The sequence below is a fragment of the Crotalus tigris genome, unplaced genomic scaffold (assembly GCF_016545835.1).
Source record: "Crotalus tigris isolate CLP2741 ecotype Arizona unplaced genomic scaffold, ASM1654583v1 scf7180000017733.2605024, whole genome shotgun sequence".
Taxonomy (NCBI): domain Eukaryota; kingdom Metazoa; phylum Chordata; class Lepidosauria; order Squamata; family Viperidae; genus Crotalus; species Crotalus tigris.
The window spans coordinates 2,305,030-2,322,115 of record NW_024096600.1 but is presented as its reverse complement, the minus strand read 5'-3'; the positions used below and the strand labels follow the sequence as shown (position 1 = coordinate 2,322,115).

Here is a 17,086-nt window from a genome sequence, read left to right as displayed (position 1 = left end):
AAGTTATACACTAATTTATAGACTAAAATTAAAATATGTAAGAATAAGATTCTTGTAAAAAGAACTCTATCTCTGAAATTTTTTTTTTCATGGATTGGAAAGATTGAAGGATCTTCAACCGAGTACAGTGAAATAGAACTTCCTTATTTCAACAAAAAGTCATTCCACTGTTTGCAGTGGAGCCATATGTTCTTTGGAGTAGATATGTAGTGCAACACTTGGCAGAGTAGGAAGCAAGAAGATTCCCAAATGAACAGGAGAAAACAGATTTTGAAATAAGTTTTACATCTAAAATATAGAGTTCAGAAAGTGCTTACATTTTAGAAATTAATTTCTTATTCATGCCTCTTTATCAGTTACTTTTTAGTGCACCATTTCCCAATGGTTGCCCTCTAGACTCTGCCAACAAGACTTAAGCAATGCAGTATTTACTTTTTCCAAATATTCTGTCTGATTAATCCACGAGGTTACATATCTCAGCTCTAATTCCCAAGTGATTGAATCTGCTTTTGTTAAGTAGCAAAATACAGCTGATGTATACATAACTTTACCCTATTAAGAATAAATCAGATTTGGTAAGTTGGGAGGGAGAAAAGAATTACAAATTTCATTTGCTAATAGAAAGCAAAGTAACCATATATTTAGCTTTATCGACTGTCACACATGTTAGAAATTAGCACTGTTTATCTGCTTTAGGTGTTGTCAAATTTGTGCATTTTTATTTGAATTGTTCGTGTGTATTTACATTTATATTTGTATGCTTTTCAACAGACCGTCCTACGCCTCCAGTGGGGCCTGTCATTTTTGATGAAGTACATAAAGACCACTTTATTATTTCCTGGAAACCTCCCTTGGATGATGGTGGTAGTCCAGTTACAAATTATATTATTGAGAAGAAAGATGCTAATAGAGATCTCTGGATACCAGTTACATCCGCAAGTGTCAAAACAACATGCAAAGTTCCTAAATTATTGGAAGGAAGAGATTATGTTGTCCGAATTTATGCTGAAAATCTGTATGGCATAAGTGATCCACTGATATCTGATGAAATGAAGGCCAAGGATCGTTTTAGTACGTTGCCTATTTTCCAATCTATTTTAATTACTTATCTGCCACAGTCTTACGTTATATTTCATATACCTATTGTTCTATAAATGGGTTTAAAAAGTAATATGTTTTTTTTAGGTGTTCCTGATGCACCAGAGCAGCCAACTGTTAAGAATGTCACCAAAGATTCTGCATTAGTTACCTGGAACAGACCACGCGATGGAGGAAAACCAATAACTAATTACATCCTAGAAAAGAAGGAAACAATGTCTAATCGATGGGCAAAAGTTACACAAGAACCTATTTATCCAGATACCCAATTTAGGGTACCTGATCTCCTTGAAGGTTGTGAATATGAATTCCGGGTCGCGGCACAAAATGAAATTGGCATTGGTGACCCAAGCCCCCCGTCAAAACCAATCTTTGCTAAAGATCCAATTGGTATGTTTTAAAACACTTTCTTACCTGCTCTTATTCAAATCAGCATTCTCAAACAAATATTTTCTCTTCTCATGGCTGCTGTTCGTTTTCTTTTTTTTTAATAGTTAAGCCAAGTCCTCCAATTAATCCAGAAGCAGTGGATAAAACTAAGAATTCAGTGGATTTGTCCTGGCAACCACCACGTCATGATGGAGGAGGGAAGATTATAGGCTATCTTATTGAATACCAAAAGGTTGGAGATGAGGAATGGAAAAAAGCCAATTATACTGCTGATTCTTGCCCTGATACAAAATATAGTGTAACTGGCCTCACCGAAGGTACTAAATATAAATTCAGAATCATGGCAGTTAATGCAGCAGGTGAATCAGAGCCAGCCTATGTCCGTGATCCAGTGGAAATCAAGGACAGACTTGGTAAGCAGAACATTAACTTTTGTTCATTTTAAAGGCATGACATATATGTGTGTGTGTGTGCGTGCGTGCGTGCGTGTGTGTGTGTAGGTCTTTGGTTATTCAGGTTTTCTCCCGCGTAAAATTGGAAGTGTCTTGGCGACGTTTCAACGAAGTCCCATTCGTCATCTTCAGGCTGGTGTTTTCGGCTTCGTGCTTCTAGGAGCAAGCACGAAGCCGAAAACACCAGCCTGAAGATGACAAATGGGACTTTGTCGAAATGTCGCCAAGACACTTCCAATTTTATTATATATATATATATGTGTGTGTGTGTGTGTGTGTGTGTGTGTGTTTTCTGAGGTTTTCGCGGGTATTTGTATGTAGGTCTTTGGTTGTTCGGGTTTCTCCCGCGTAAAATTGGAAGTGTCTTGGTGACGTTTCGACGAATGGGACTTCGTCGAAACGTCGCCAAGACACTTCCAATTTTACGTGGGAGAAAACCCGAACAACCAAAGACCTACATATATATATATATATATATATATATATATATATATATATATATATATACCTTGAATGTTTCTTGATGCACCCTGTTGGCCCAAATATGGGAGAAATAAATCTTCTTTCTATATATATATATATATATGTTCAAAAGATAAAAGACGAGCACCAGGAAATAAAACAATCAAGTGTTTAATAGATAAATAACCTAGCTTTCGATGGCTGTATTGCTGCCATCATCGTCAGGGTGTAAAAGCCCAAGGGTGGGGGAGCTTGCTTATATATATATGCTTTCTGAACACAAAATCTTTTTTTCCCAGAGCCTCCAGAATTAATCTTGGATGCTAATATGGCACGGGAACAGCATGTTAAAGCTGGAACTACACTGAGACTCAGTGCTGTAATTAAAGGAATTCCATTCCCAAAAGTGACTTGGAAGAAAGAAGATAAGGAAGTTTCTACGAAAGCAGATATTGAAGTTACAAAAGTTGGTAGCAAACTGGAAATACGTAATGCTGCCCATGAAGACGGAGGAATTTATTCCCTGACTGTGGAGAATCCTCTCGGATCAAAGACTGTTTCAGTAAAAGTCGTTGTGCTAGGTAATTGTGCTAATATGATTTTCAGGTATTACTGGGAAATAAGATAAGAAGCATGAGCAAGTAGTAAAAGAGGAAAGAATATTGATCCGCTCCATCTCATTTTCATATCTCTTTGCAAATTTGGGGATGAAAAGTTCACAGGGCTTTTCACTTATTTCTGTTGACCTAGGTGGCCTTTTTTATTTAAAAGACTAATGATAGGTATTATTAAATATATCAAACTAATTTCAATGAATCATTGTTCCTTATTAATATTTTTCCAGATAAGCCTGGGCCTCCTAGGGATTTTCAAGTGAGTGAAGTTAGAAAAGATTCTTGTTACCTAACTTGGAATGAACCTGAGGATGATGGTGGCTCTGTCATTACCAACTATGTTGTGGAAAGGAAGGATGTTGCTGCTGCTCAGTGGTTACCAATATCATCCTCTTCTAAGAAACGGAGTATGTTGGCTAAATACCTTATGGAAGGCACTCAGTATCTCTTCCGTGTTGCTGCTGAGAATCAGTATGGACGAGGACCTTTTGTTGAAACTCACAAGCCAATTAAGGCTATGGATCCACTTTGTAAGCATATTTCAGTTGTTGTTTTTTTTGTTCATACAAAATGCTGTCATGCAATAATATTAATCCACAGCATGTAATATGCATCTTCATATTAGCACAGACCTATAGAGTAGTTGGACTCATTGAGTCTAATCCCCTTGCAGGAATCCAGATAAAAGCACATGATTATCCATACTCTGCTTTTACACATCCAGTAAAAGAGAGCTCACTATGTTCTTAGATGATTGGCTCCAGTCAAGCACCATCAGAGGTTTTTCCAACATTCAGCCAAAATATGGCTTCCCACAATTTAAGAGCCTTGATCTATGTCCTGCACTCTGGTATGATGGAGAACAGGATCGGACCTTCTTCTCAGTCACCCTCCTTCTGATATTTGACAATCACATTTCTCCTCAGTCAAACTTCTTAAAGATAAACACGCCCAGTTTTTTTATTTCTCCTCATAAAGCTTATTTTTATTCCAAATTATTCCTTTTGCCTTTCTTCCCATCTATTCCAGTTTCTCAAGCGTATGATGCCATGAACTGGACATGGCACTTGAAATAGAGTCTGATCAATGTAGAATGTAGTAAAACTTTTACCTCCCATGATTTAGAAAATACACTTTTACAGATGAGCTATCAATTTTCATGTTTAACAAACGTTAAATACGTGTTTTATATGTTTAAAAATAGAAATATAATTTTACTGTCTTCTTGTGTTATAAGATCCACCTGGACCACCAAAGAACTTACATCATGTAGATGTTGACAAGACAGAAGTCTCTCTTGCTTGGAATTGGCCTGATCGTGATGGTGGTGCTGAAATAACTGGATTTTTGGTGGAATACCAAGAAGAAGGAACAGAGGACTGGACGAAATTCAAGACAGTCCCTGTGCCAGAATGTGTTGTTACAGGCTTACAACAAGGAAAGATTTACAAATTCCGTGTGAAAGCCCAAAATATTGTGGGTCTTAGTCTTCCAGACACAACTATACCCATTGAGTGCCAAGAAAAGATAGGTAATTTCTAGTTTTATGGCTGTCATACATCATACTAATAACTATTGCCTACTTTAATTACTAAGATAAACCACATGGTAACTTTTATTTATTTATTTTTTATTTCAGTGCCACCATCTGTTGAGCTAGATGTGAAATTAATAGAAGGACTTGTTGTTAAAGCTGGCAGCACAGTAAGATTCCCTGCAATCATGAGAGGAGTGCCTATTCCCACTGCAAAATGGGTTACTGATAATACTGAAATCAAATCAGAAGGCAATTACAAAATTGACACTGACAACTACTCAACAATTCTTACTATTAAAAGTTGTACAAGAAAAGATACTGGAGAATATTTACTCACAGTATCCAATCTAGCTGGAAGCAAAACTGTAGCTGTTCATTTAACCGTCTTGGATGTTCCTGGTCCTCCTACTGGCCCAATTGATATTGTAGAAGTAGCTCCAGATCACATGGTTATTGCTTGGCGGCCTCCTAAAGATGATGGTGGTAGTCCTGTAACTAATTATATTGTTGAAAAGCGAGAGTCAAAGAAAGAAACCTGGGGAGTAGTCTGTACATCACTTAGTCAAACAAGACTTAAAATTCCACGCCTACAGAAGGGTGCTGAATATATCTTCCGAGTTCGTGCAGAGAATAAGATAGGCATTGGTCCACCTCTTGATTCCCAACCAGCAGTTGCTAAGTCTATGTTTGATCCACCATCTCCTCCTGGTAAACCAACAGTTCATGATATTACTGAAAATGCTGCAACAGTAAATTGGACTATACCAAAGTCTGATGGAGGAAGTCCAATAACTGGGTATATTCTTGAACGTCGTGAAATCTCTGGCAAATGGATACGAGTAAATAAATCACCAGTACTTGACCTGAAGTTCAGAGCTACAGGCCTTTATGAGGGCAACACATACGAATTCCGTGTTTTTGCTGAAAATAGTATTGGTCTAAGCAAACCATCTCCAGTTTCAGACCCAATAAAAGCAACACGTGCTATCTTACCTCCTGGGCCTCCAATTAATCCAAAACTCAAAGATAAGACCAGAGAAACAGCTGAACTGGTATGGACAAAACCACTCAAGGATGGTGGTAGCCCTATACTGGGATATGTCGTAGAATGCCTGAAATGTGGAACAACTCAATGGAATAGAATTAACAAAGATGAACTTATTCGACCATGTGCCTTTACAGTACCTGGGCTAATTGAAGGAAATGAATATAGATTCCGTATCAAAGCTGCAAATATTGTTGGAGAAGGAGAACCTAGAGAATTGCCTGAAACAGTTCTTGCTAAAGACATTCTGACTCCTCCAGAGCTAGAACTGGATGTGACCTGCCGTGATGTCATTACAGTTAGAGTAGGCCAAACAATAAAGATCCTAGGCAAAGTGAAAGGTAGACCAGAACCTGACATAACATGGTCGAAAGAAGGCAAAATACTGACGAAAGATAAGCGCACTGACATAATTCAAGAAGTTCCACGCATAGAGCTACAAATTAAATCAGCTACAAGAGCAGACCATGGCAAGTACATTATTGCAGCTAAAAACAGCAGCGGACATGCCCAAGCATCTGCCATTGTTAATGTACTTGACAGGCCTGGACCTTGTCGGAATCTGAAAGTCAGCTACGTCACTAAGGATTCCTGTATGATCGCTTTTGAGAATCCGGAAGATAATGGTGGCTCCGAAATTACAAATTATATAGTGGAATATCGCCAACCAAATCAGAAAGGATGGTCAATAGTCTCTTCTGATCTTACTAAGAGGATGGTAAAAGCACATCTCATAGAAAATCATGAGTACTTCTTCCGTGTTTGTGCAGAAAATAAAGTTGGTCCAGGTCCAGTTGTCGAGACCAAGACTCCAATCCTTGCCATTAATCCAATTGATAGGCCAGGTGAGCCTGAAAATCTTCATATTGCAGAAACAGGAAAGACATTTGTGCATCTGAAATGGAGAAGGCCAGACTATGATGGTGGTAGCCCCAATTTATCTTACCACGTTGAGCGAAAACCGAAGGATTCAGATGAATGGGAAAGAGTACACAAAGGCAGCATTAAGGAAACACAGTATATGGTTGATAAATGCATTGAAAATAAAATTTATCAGTTCAGAGTTCAGACTAAGAATGAAGGAGGAGAAAGTGATTGGGTAAAAACAAGTGAAGTTGTTGTTAAAGAAGAAGTGCAAAAGCCAGTACTTGATCTGAAATTGTCTGGAGTACTCACTGTGAAAGCTGGTGAACCAATTAAAATTGAAGCAGGGCTTAAAGGCAAGCCGCAACCGGAAGTATCTTGGTCAAAGGATACTGAAGATTTATCCAAATCTCCAAGGGTCAAAATTGAAACAACTTCACATTCATCTAAGTTGCTTCTTGCAAAATCAAGACGTACTGATGGTGGTAAATATGTTATAACAGCTACTAATCCAGCTGGTAGCTTTGTAGCGTATGCTACTGTAAATGTTTTGGACAAACCAGGACCAGTAAGAAATCTCAAAGTCTCTGATATTTCAACTGACAGATGTAAAGTCAGCTGGGACTCGCCCGAAGATGATGGTGGTTGTGAAATACAGAATTACATCATAGAGAAATGTGAAAGCAAGCGTATGGTTTGGACCACATATTCCTCTTCAGTGATAATGGACTCTGTACAAGTAACACATCTCATAGAAGGGAATGAATATATCTTTAGGGTTCGTGCAGAAAACAAAATGGGCACTGGTCCACCAACAGAGACTAAGCCAATTATAGCTAAAACGAAATATGATAGACCTGGTCGTCCTGATCCTCCAGAGATCACAAAAGTTAGCAAAGATGAGATGACTGTAGTTTGGAATCCACCAGAATATGATGGTGGAAAATCAATTACAGGATATATATTAGAGAAGAAGGAGAAGAGGTCACTAAGATGGGTTCCTGTTACCAAAACTGCAATTCCAGAAAGACGCAAGAAAGTTACAGATCTCATTCCTGGATATGAATACCAATTCCGTGTGAAGGCAGAAAATGAAATTGGAATTGGTGAACCAAGTTTCCCATCAAGGCCTGCAGTAGCAAAAGACCCAATAGGTAATTATCTTTCATGTAACATTAAATTAACATTTTAACACTCTGTTTGAGTCACTGAAATGCTTATTTTTGTACTTTGATCTATTTTACAGAACCACCTGGTCCTCCCATCAATCTTAAGGTTGTTGATAGCACAAAAATGTCTATTACACTTGGCTGGGGAAAGCCGCTCTATGATGGTGGAGCTCCAATTATTGGATATGTGATAGAAATGAGGCCAAAAACCGAAAAAGCTGGTCCCAATGAAGGATGGAAAAGATGCAATGTTGCAGCACATGTCATTCACACAGAATTTACTGTGACGAGTCTTGATGAGAAGGAACTATATGAGTTCCGTGTTTCTGCCCAAAATCAGGTTGGCATTGGTCCTCCAGCTGATTTGAAGGAAGCTGTTTCTCCAAAAGAAATACTTGGTAATTTTGCCAATCAACCATTAAATTGTGTGTTACTGATTTTCTACTTTGCTGGGTACTTTTACAAACAACAATCTTTTTTTTTTTTTTTTACTTTTCAGAGCCCCCAGAGATAGAATTGGATGCTAGCCTGAGGAAATTACTTATTGTCAGAGCTGGATGCCCCATCAGACTCTTTGCTATTGTTAGAGGACGACCAGCACCTAAAGTCACCTGGAGGAGAGTGGGAATCGATAATGTGATCAGAAAGGGCCAGGTTGACTTGGTTGACACAATGTCCTTCTGTGTCATTCCTAATTCAACTCGTGATGATTCAGGCAAATACTCCTTGACTCTTGTTAACCCTGCTGGAGAAAAAGCTGTGTTTGTCAATGTCCGTGTTCTTGGTAAGTATCAGGGATAATCAGGGGTAGAAATCTGCTGCCTTGTTTGGTTTAACAAACTGCTGAAGATTGGTTTAATGCTGTACCTGTACCCCTTGTTTTCTTTATAGATACTCCTGGACCTGTTGCAGACTTCAAGGTCTCTGATGTCACTAAAATGTCATGTCAGCTTTCATGGACACCACCTGAGAATGATGGTGGTAGTCCTGTCACACATTACATTCTGGAAAAGCGTGAAGCTGATAGAAAAAGCTGGGGAACTCTTATTTCAGATGTAAAGAAGACTAGTTTCAAAGTTGCTAACCTTGTGCCTGGTACTGAATACTTCTTCAGAGTAACTGCAGTCAATGAATATGGTCCAGGTGTTCCAACAGATACACCTAAGCCAATCATGGCAACAGATCCTCTAAGTAAGTATTTATTTATGTAGCTTTCTCCCCAACAAATTGCAATACTGACATACCCACTAAAATAATAAGTATTTGTGCACAATATATAAATAATACCTTAAGTGAAAGCATACATTAAGAATATTTAGAAGTCTATATTACTATGATTATTAGAATCACCATGATGAATTTCATGCATTAAAACAATTTTAAAAAATACTGGATTAATTACATACTGTATATACTATTCAGTGGTCCTACAAAGGTAAGAATTTAGAGTAGAAGTCCAGGACTCAGCTTAGAAGAATAAACAAAAGAGTTCAAATATTCTACAGAGTTTTAAAATCACTTTCTTGCATCTTATGTATTCAGTAGAAAATCGAACTGGATTAAATTGTTAAAGAATTTAATGGTTAACATGGTAATTAACCATAAAAAGTTGCAATGATTTTAGAAACGATTTAATTCAAACAACTGCTGCTTGGAATGTTTATATTTTACTTTTTGCCTGTTTTATTCTTAAGGCGAACCTGATCCTCCAAGGAAACTTGAAGTAACTGAAATTACCAAAAACAGTGCTACATTAGGATGGCTGCCACCATTGCGTGATGGTGGTGCCAAAATTGATGGGTACATTATTTCGTATCAACAAGAAGGGCAAGCGGGTGATCACTGGACACAGTACTCTGTTGTAAAAGATCTTAACATTGTTGTTGCTGGCCTAAAGGAAGGGAAGAAATATAAATTTAGAGTGGCTGCGAGAAATGCTGTTGGAGTGAGTTTACCAAGAGAAACTGAAGGCATGTTTGAAGTCAAAGAACAACTCAGTAAGTAATTGTGATCAAATATTTTTATTTTGTGTCTTTATTTTATTGAAATCAATTTAGATGGCACCGATCTCACTAACACAACTATGATGGCTAATAAAAGTTTTAAAATACAGTGGAAAAACGCTTACCACAATCAATTAAAAATATAAAGTGGCTGCCAAAGAAACTCTGCACAAGTAGTGTGGGCTTAATTGCTCTATTGGGACACATGGCTGGGAAAACAGCCAAATCTTTAAGGCTTTCCAAAAGGTATGCATTATTGGCATAAACCTAACCTCTGGTGATAATGGTATTCCAGAGGACAGGTGCAGAAAAGGCAAATTTCCTGGGTTCCCGCCAAATGATAGTTTCTGATTAATGAGACCCAGAGCATACCCCTCTTGCCTGATTTAATGAGAGAGGTGAAGATAATGGGAGTACAGCATTCCTTCAATCAGCCTGGCCCCATACTTTATACGTAATAATCAGGCTTTACACATAATAATCAGCACCTTGAATTGCACCCAGAAGCAAATTGGGAGCCAATCCAGCTTGCAGAGCAATGGTGTAATAACAGGTTAATGAGGTTTGTGTCTGCCATTGTATTTTGGGTAAACTGAAACATCCAGATGTTTTTCAAGAGCAGCCCTACATAAACCTTATTGCAGTAATCTATTCAGGAGGTGACCAAAACATGAAACATGAGTGTGCAGGGTTTCTTGAACCATGAAAGGGTGCAGTTGGTGCCACCCCCCACTTGACTGCCACCTGATCTTTGAATCCAGAAGAATACCCAAATTGTGCACTCCTTCTTTCTAAGGTAGTTTAACCCCATGCAAAACTAAAGATGGAAAAACATCATATCCAGGAAGTCCTAAAACTCAAAGTCACTTCATCTTACTATGGTAGTTCTGCCGCATCCAGACATACACTTCCCCCCCCCCCAACATAAGTCACTCATAATATCGAGGTCACAAAAGCTAGCAGCAGCCTGAGATTTGGTTTTTTTAAAAATCCCTTTGCTGACATAAGTTGAAGATTTTTCAGAATTCTACATGTGAAGAACAAAGTTACTGCATTGTTCACGTCATTCATTTTATTTCTCTCAAATGTAAATTTTTCTTTGTTGAATTTTAATTTTGCAGTGCCACCTAAAATTCTGATGCCAGATCATATCAGTATAAAAGCTGGACAGAAACTCAGAATTGAGGCACATGTTTATGGGAAACCTCCGCCAACCTGTAAATGGATGAAAGCAAACCAAGATGTGCTTACTTCGAGTCGCCTGGCAGTGCATAAAGCAGACGGCACTTCGGTTCTTATTATTAAAGATGTAACTAGGAAAGATAGTGATTATTACAGCCTAACAGCAGAAAACAGCTCTGGAGTAGCTACTCAGAAAATCAAAGTCATCGTCATGGGTATGCTTGATTTTCTTCTCCCAAGCTTGAGCATCCTTACACATTTATCTTTTATGTGTTCCTCAAAATCTATACTAATTTGCATCTATATTTTTGTATCTTTCTATAGATATCCCTGGACCACCTCAGCCACCATTTGAAATTTCTGATATAGATGCCGACGCCTGTAGTTTGTCTTGGCATATCCCACTTGAAGATGGTGGTAGTAACATCACTAACTATGTGGTTGAGAAGTGTGATGTCAGTCGCGGTGATTGGATAACCGCAGTAGCTTCTGTCACAAAAACAAATTGCAGACTTGGAAAACTGACCCCTGGTCAGGAATATGTCTTCCGTGTTCGTGCAGAAAATCGATTTGGTATTTCTGAGCCACTTCAATCTGATAAGATGGTTGCAAGGTTTCCATTCGGTATGTCTGACTGTCTACTTATACTATTGTCCTCAGTAGATATTTGTTGAATACTGTTAGTGTTATTTTTAAAAACCTATCTTTTGTTTTATTGCAGATGTCCCCAGTGAACCTAAAAATGCACGTGTTACCAAAGTAAACAAGGATTGCATTTTTGTAGCATGGGATAGGCCAGACAGTGATGGAGGCAGTCCAATAACTGGCTATCTCATTGAGCGTAAAGAAAGGAACAGTTTGCTGTGGGTCAAGGCCAATGATACCCCTGTGCGATCCACAGAATATCCATGCGCAAACCTAATTGAAGGGCTAGAATACACATTTAGAATCTATGCTCTGAACAAAGCAGGCGCAAGCAAGCCTAGCAAACCAACAGATTATGTGACTGCTAGAACAGCAATTGGTAAGTTAAACATTTTGCATATATTTCACTATAGTATGCTAATATAAATTGTTAGTATTAATGCTGAGTCTTGTTCCAAAGTTTTAAAATATCAAATATATTCAATACTTCAAAGATTTCAAAAGGAGAGTCAAGCATATACTTATATTTGTTCTACTCATAGATTTTATTTTTGCTAGATCATGCCCGCAGCTTGTTTAGTCTTAGATCAGCGGTTCTCAACCTATGGGTCGTGACCCCATTTGGGGTCGATCGACCATTTCACGGGGGTCGCCAAGCAAGGCTGTCTGCCATTTTTTTCCTCTTTTCCAGCAGCTGCCTTACCTCCCTTGGGCTGGGCCAGCTGGTGGCCCAGCCAGTGGTCGGCCTGCTCCATTTCTGCCGCTTGCCAGCTACGCCTCGGCCGGCGCAGGGGGCGGCACCACACATGCGTGGCGCTCCCAGGCAGGGAAAGTCCTCAACTTACGATCGGTTGGATAGTCCTTGACTTACGACCGGTTTAGTCCTTGACTTACGACCGGTTTAGTCCTCGACTTACGACCGGTTGGGGGTCGCGGCATTAAAAAGGTTGAGAACCACTGTCTTAGATTTTATAAGACTTGTTAAAATATGCAGTGTTACATGGAAGCTAAGCTACATGGAAGCTAACATATGCAAGTTACATGGAGGCTAAACTTGATCTCATTTGATTTTTTTAGATCCACCTGGCAAACCTGAAGTTATTGATGTGACAAAGAGTACTGTGTCTCTTGTCTGGGCAAGACCAAAACATGATGGTGGTAGCAAGATAATTGGATACTATGTTGAAGCCTGTAAGCTGCCAAGTGCTAAATGGGTCCGATGCAATGCTACGCCCCATCAGATTCCTCAAGAAGAGTACACGGCAACTGATTTGGAGGAAAATGCTCAGTACCAATTCAGAGCAATAGCAAAAACAGCAATAAACATTAGTGCACCTTCTGAACCTTCAGATCCAATAACTGTTCAGGCAGAAAATGGTAAGGAATTTGTTAGCTAACACTAAAGCTGAGCTTCATGCTTTTCAAAAAGTAGTCTTCACCATTCTTTCTTTCTTTTCCTTTTCTTTTTTAACTTTTTCAGTACCACCCAAGATAGAGCTCGGGGTAGGTATGAAATCCTTACTTGTAGTAAAGGCTGGAACCAATGTTTGCCTGGAAGCAAATGTATATGGCAAACCTATGCCAACTATTACTTGGAAGAAAGAAGGGGAGATTCTAAAACCAGTGGAAGGAATTAAGATCACCACCAAGAGAAACCTGTCTACTGTGGAGCTCTTCAGTGTCATCAGAAAGCAGACAGGAGATTATACTATTACTGCTGAGAATGCAAGTGGTTCCAAGTCAGCAACTATAAAGCTTAAAGTGTTAGGTAAGTTAAAGATGAATGAGAAGTATGCTATCCCGCTAAAATGGGATGGATCCGGTATTTCACTGTCAAACAATTGTGTTTTCCAGACAAACCTGGTCCTCCAGCTTCAGTAAAGATTACAAATATGTATGTAGATCGAGCCATGCTCTCTTGGGAACCTCCTCTTGAAGATGGAGGGTCAGACATTACAAATTACATTGTTGACAAACGTGAAACAAGTAGACCCAACTGGGCTCAAGTCACTGCCAATGTCCCAATCACTAGTTGCAGTGTTGAGAAGCTGATTGAAGGACATGAGTACCAATTTCGCATTTCTGCTGAGAACAAATACGGAGTAGGTGATCCAATCTTAACTGAAAATGCGGTGGCTAAAAACCCATATGGTAAGCACTTTTTAGTAACTCCTTCAGTCCGATTGTTACTGAGTTATACAACTGCTTAAGTGCACTTCAAACATTTATTTTTAGATGTACCCGGGCCTTGTGATCCACCAATAATTAGTAATATAACAAAGGACTTCATGACTGTGAGCTGGAAAGCCCCTGCTGATGATGGTGGCTCCCCTATAACTGGATATATTGTTGAGAAACGTGAAACAAAAGCTCTTAACTGGACAAAAGTGAATAGAAAACCAGTCATTGAAAGAATGATAAAGGCCACTGGACTCCAAGAAGGAACAGAATATGAATATAGAGTAATTGCCTTCAACAAAGCTGGACCAGGCAAACCTAGTGGAGCATCTAAGGCAGCATATGCTCGTGATCCTCAGTGTAAGTTGACATGTGCAGACACGTGCATGCACGCACAAACACACATTATTTTTATAGCTATGTCCAAATGTTCCTGCCATATATAACTGTGCTTTTGTTTTTATTCCCAGATCCCCCTGGGCCCCCAGCATTCCCAAAAGTTGTTGATAGTACACGTAGCTCTATCAGCCTGTCTTGGAGCAAACCGGCATATGATGGTGGAAGCCCCATTATTGGCTATCTTGTTGAAGTGAAACGAGTTGACACAGAAAACTGGGTCCGATGCAATTTGCCAAAGAATTTGCCTGATACACATTATGTAGTAACTGGACTTACAGAGAACACAGAATATCAGTTCCGCATTTATGCTGTCAATAAAATTGGCTACAGTGACCCAAGTGATGTACCCGACAAGCACCTTGCCAAGGATATTCTAAGTGAGTACTTTGAAAAGAAACTGAATTGGTGATTTTAATCCAGGGCAAGATGCTCAACCTGTGAATTCATGTGAACCTGGTATATAAACCATTGCCTTTCAGTTCCCAGCCACAATGAAACAATCCAAACCTCTCTCTTCCTAAAAATCTTCTTTACTATAAAACCCTCTACTTTTCATGCCAACCATAATATCAGTATTTTTCCTTACTGAAAACATTGTTTGCTCTTCTACTTTAAGAAAACATTTTTTTTTCTCTTTCTGAATGATACTCGAAAGATATACTTCCAAGAACCAGACTGGTCCAGTGGTTAAAACGCTAAGCTAAAAACCAGGAGACAGTGAGTTCTAGTCCCACCTTAGGCATGAAAGCCAGCTAGATGACCTTGGGTCAATCTCTCTCACCTCAACTCACCTTAAGGATTGCTGTTGTGGGGAAAACAGGAAGAGGAAGAAGTATTAGCTGTGTTCGTCACCCTGAGTTATTTATAAAAATAATGAAGGTGGGATAAAAAATAATAAAATACTTCTTCAGTATAAAACAGACTATTCCTCATGGGAAATACCTAGACAGCAACACTACAGCATGTGTACATCCCAATTTGATTGGAAGCCTGGAGTGACAAGAGATAGGCTTAATTCAAGATTCTATACAGAAGGAAGTAAGAAATAGAATATACAATAGCAATAGACTTATATACTGCTTCATAGTGCTTTACAGCACTCTCTGAGAGGTTTGCAAATGTCAGCATGTTGCCCCCAACAATCTCAGTTCTCATTTTACCAACCTTGGAAGGATGGAAGGCTGAGCCAACCTTGAGCCGGTCAGGATCAAACTCCTACCTGTGGGCAGAGTCAGCCTGCAATACTGCAGTTTAATAACTCACCATGTGAGAAGCCTCTGTCTGCTATTGGTTAGTTAACATGCAGTCTGAAATCTTGAAGGGAAGTCTGAAAGACCTTTTAGAAGAATGTTCTCTTTGAACATTGCTTCATCATTTTTAATTCACCCTATGTCATTCACTTTATATTTTCCAATCTTCATTCAAACACTTGATTTTTTTTTTTAATCTTCTATTTGAAATGCAGTTCCACCCGAAGGAGAACTTGATGCTGAATTGAGGAAAGTCCTTATATTACGTGCTGGAGTCACTATGAGGATTTATGTGCCAGTAAGAGGACGGCCGCCTCCAAAGATTTTTTGGACTAAAGTGGATGCCAACATAAGAGACCGGGCAGGAATGGACATCAAATCAACTGATTTTGATACTTTCCTGCGTTGTGAAAATGTCAATAAATACGATGCTGGGAAATATGTCTTGCATTTAGAGAACAGCTGTGGCAAAAAATCATACACCATTGTAGTCAAAGTTCTTGGTGAGTGCTAATCTCTATCTGCCTATCTGTCTAAACACATGCATCTTTTCAAAACCCAATAGTTCCAAAGTCATAAATTCTTCTGACTTTATATGCAAAAATATTGTATATTTTAGTCAATAATTGCAGTTTGTTAACTTGTTTTAATGCAGATACTCCTGGTCCCCCTATTAATCTGGTTGTAAAAGAAGCATCTAAAGATTCTGCTTTCATCTCGTGGGAGCCTCCTCTAATAGATGGTGGCAGCCCAGTGAAGAATTACGTGGTTGAAAAACGTGATGCAGAAAGAAAATCATGGTCTACGGTGGCTACAGAATGTCCAAAAACCAGTTTTAGGATTTCTAACTTAGAAGAAGGCAAATCCTATTTCTTCAGAGTTTTTGCTGAAAATGAATATGGCATTGGTGACCCCTGTGAAACTCGTGATGCTGTCAAAGCTTCAGGTAAAATCATTCTTCTGTTACTGAATTCTTAAAAGTCTCTTGTCTTTTAAAATTTCTTATTTTATTTAGAGACTTTTTTAATGTAAGTATATCCATATATTTCTTGTTTCAATCAGAAACACCTGGACCTGTTGTAGACTTAAAAGCTCCGCAGATCACAAAGTCATCCTGCAATTTAACTTGGAAAAAGCCTATAAGTGATGGTGGAAGTCGTATTAATGCATATATTGTTGAGCTCCTGACCGGTGAAAACCAGTGGAAAGAAGTTATGAGATCTATAACTCTTCACTATTCAACAAAAGACTTGAAAGAAGGAAAAGAATACCTTTTTAGAGTGAGAGCACAAAATGAAGCTGGATACGGGACACCAAATGAAATTACAGTGCTGGCAAGGGATGATATTGGTGAGTAGATACGTACAGCCATTCATTTATTATACATATGGTTCCCGTGATCTTTCTGTTTAGTGAAGAAAGAATCTTTCTTGCCAGTATGTTTTGCAGCAAAAATAACAAAGCTATAGAGAATTCCTCCTTTTCACTTATTTATTGAAGAGCAAAAGGGAGCGGCGTGGTAACCTAGATATAGAGCTCTCGCTTCACAATCAGGAGGCTATGAGTTCAATCCTAAGTAGCTGCAGATATTTCTCTGGGCACAAAGAGAAAATATCTGTTGTGAACTACGCATAGGTGTCAGGAAGGGCATCTAGCCAGTAAATGCTCAGCTCCATTCAATCTCCCCAATTCCAACCCGATGCAAGCAATTGAAGGGTTATTAAAAGAAAAAAAAAGAGCAAAAAGGAAGTTATTCTATTGTCTGAATTGAACTTGTAATTATTCGCCTTCTTTGGTT

The 17,086-nt window shown here is 38.8% G+C and overlaps 1 protein-coding gene across 50 annotated transcripts in view; it reads left to right on the top strand.

The window, feature by feature from the left end:
• The window catches only part of TTN (titin), a 313,395-nt gene that overhangs the window by 245,817 nt on the left and 50,492 nt on the right, over nucleotides 1–17,086 (top strand). For all 50 annotated transcript variants that reach the window (XM_039339406.1, XM_039339428.1, XM_039339419.1 and 47 more), the window contains 22 exons: nucleotides 772–1,071; nucleotides 1,186–1,488; nucleotides 1,593–1,901; nucleotides 2,702–2,983; nucleotides 3,247–3,546; nucleotides 4,254–4,547; nucleotides 4,656–7,616; nucleotides 7,709–8,029; nucleotides 8,131–8,415; nucleotides 8,523–8,822; nucleotides 9,326–9,628; nucleotides 10,756–11,031; nucleotides 11,141–11,440; nucleotides 11,538–11,840; nucleotides 12,539–12,838; nucleotides 12,942–13,229; nucleotides 13,316–13,612; nucleotides 13,697–13,999; nucleotides 14,110–14,415; nucleotides 15,504–15,791; nucleotides 15,944–16,234; nucleotides 16,351–16,638. In XM_039339406.1, coding sequence (XP_039195340.1) covers nucleotides 772–1,071; nucleotides 1,186–1,488; nucleotides 1,593–1,901; nucleotides 2,702–2,983; nucleotides 3,247–3,546; nucleotides 4,254–4,547; nucleotides 4,656–7,616; nucleotides 7,709–8,029; nucleotides 8,131–8,415; nucleotides 8,523–8,822; nucleotides 9,326–9,628; nucleotides 10,756–11,031; nucleotides 11,141–11,440; nucleotides 11,538–11,840; nucleotides 12,539–12,838; nucleotides 12,942–13,229; nucleotides 13,316–13,612; nucleotides 13,697–13,999; nucleotides 14,110–14,415; nucleotides 15,504–15,791; nucleotides 15,944–16,234; nucleotides 16,351–16,638 — 9,198 coding nt within the window. The remainder of the gene's footprint in view (nucleotides 1–771; nucleotides 1,072–1,185; nucleotides 1,489–1,592; nucleotides 1,902–2,701; nucleotides 2,984–3,246; nucleotides 3,547–4,253; nucleotides 4,548–4,655; nucleotides 7,617–7,708; nucleotides 8,030–8,130; nucleotides 8,416–8,522; nucleotides 8,823–9,325; nucleotides 9,629–10,755; nucleotides 11,032–11,140; nucleotides 11,441–11,537; nucleotides 11,841–12,538; nucleotides 12,839–12,941; nucleotides 13,230–13,315; nucleotides 13,613–13,696; nucleotides 14,000–14,109; nucleotides 14,416–15,503; nucleotides 15,792–15,943; nucleotides 16,235–16,350; nucleotides 16,639–17,086) is intronic.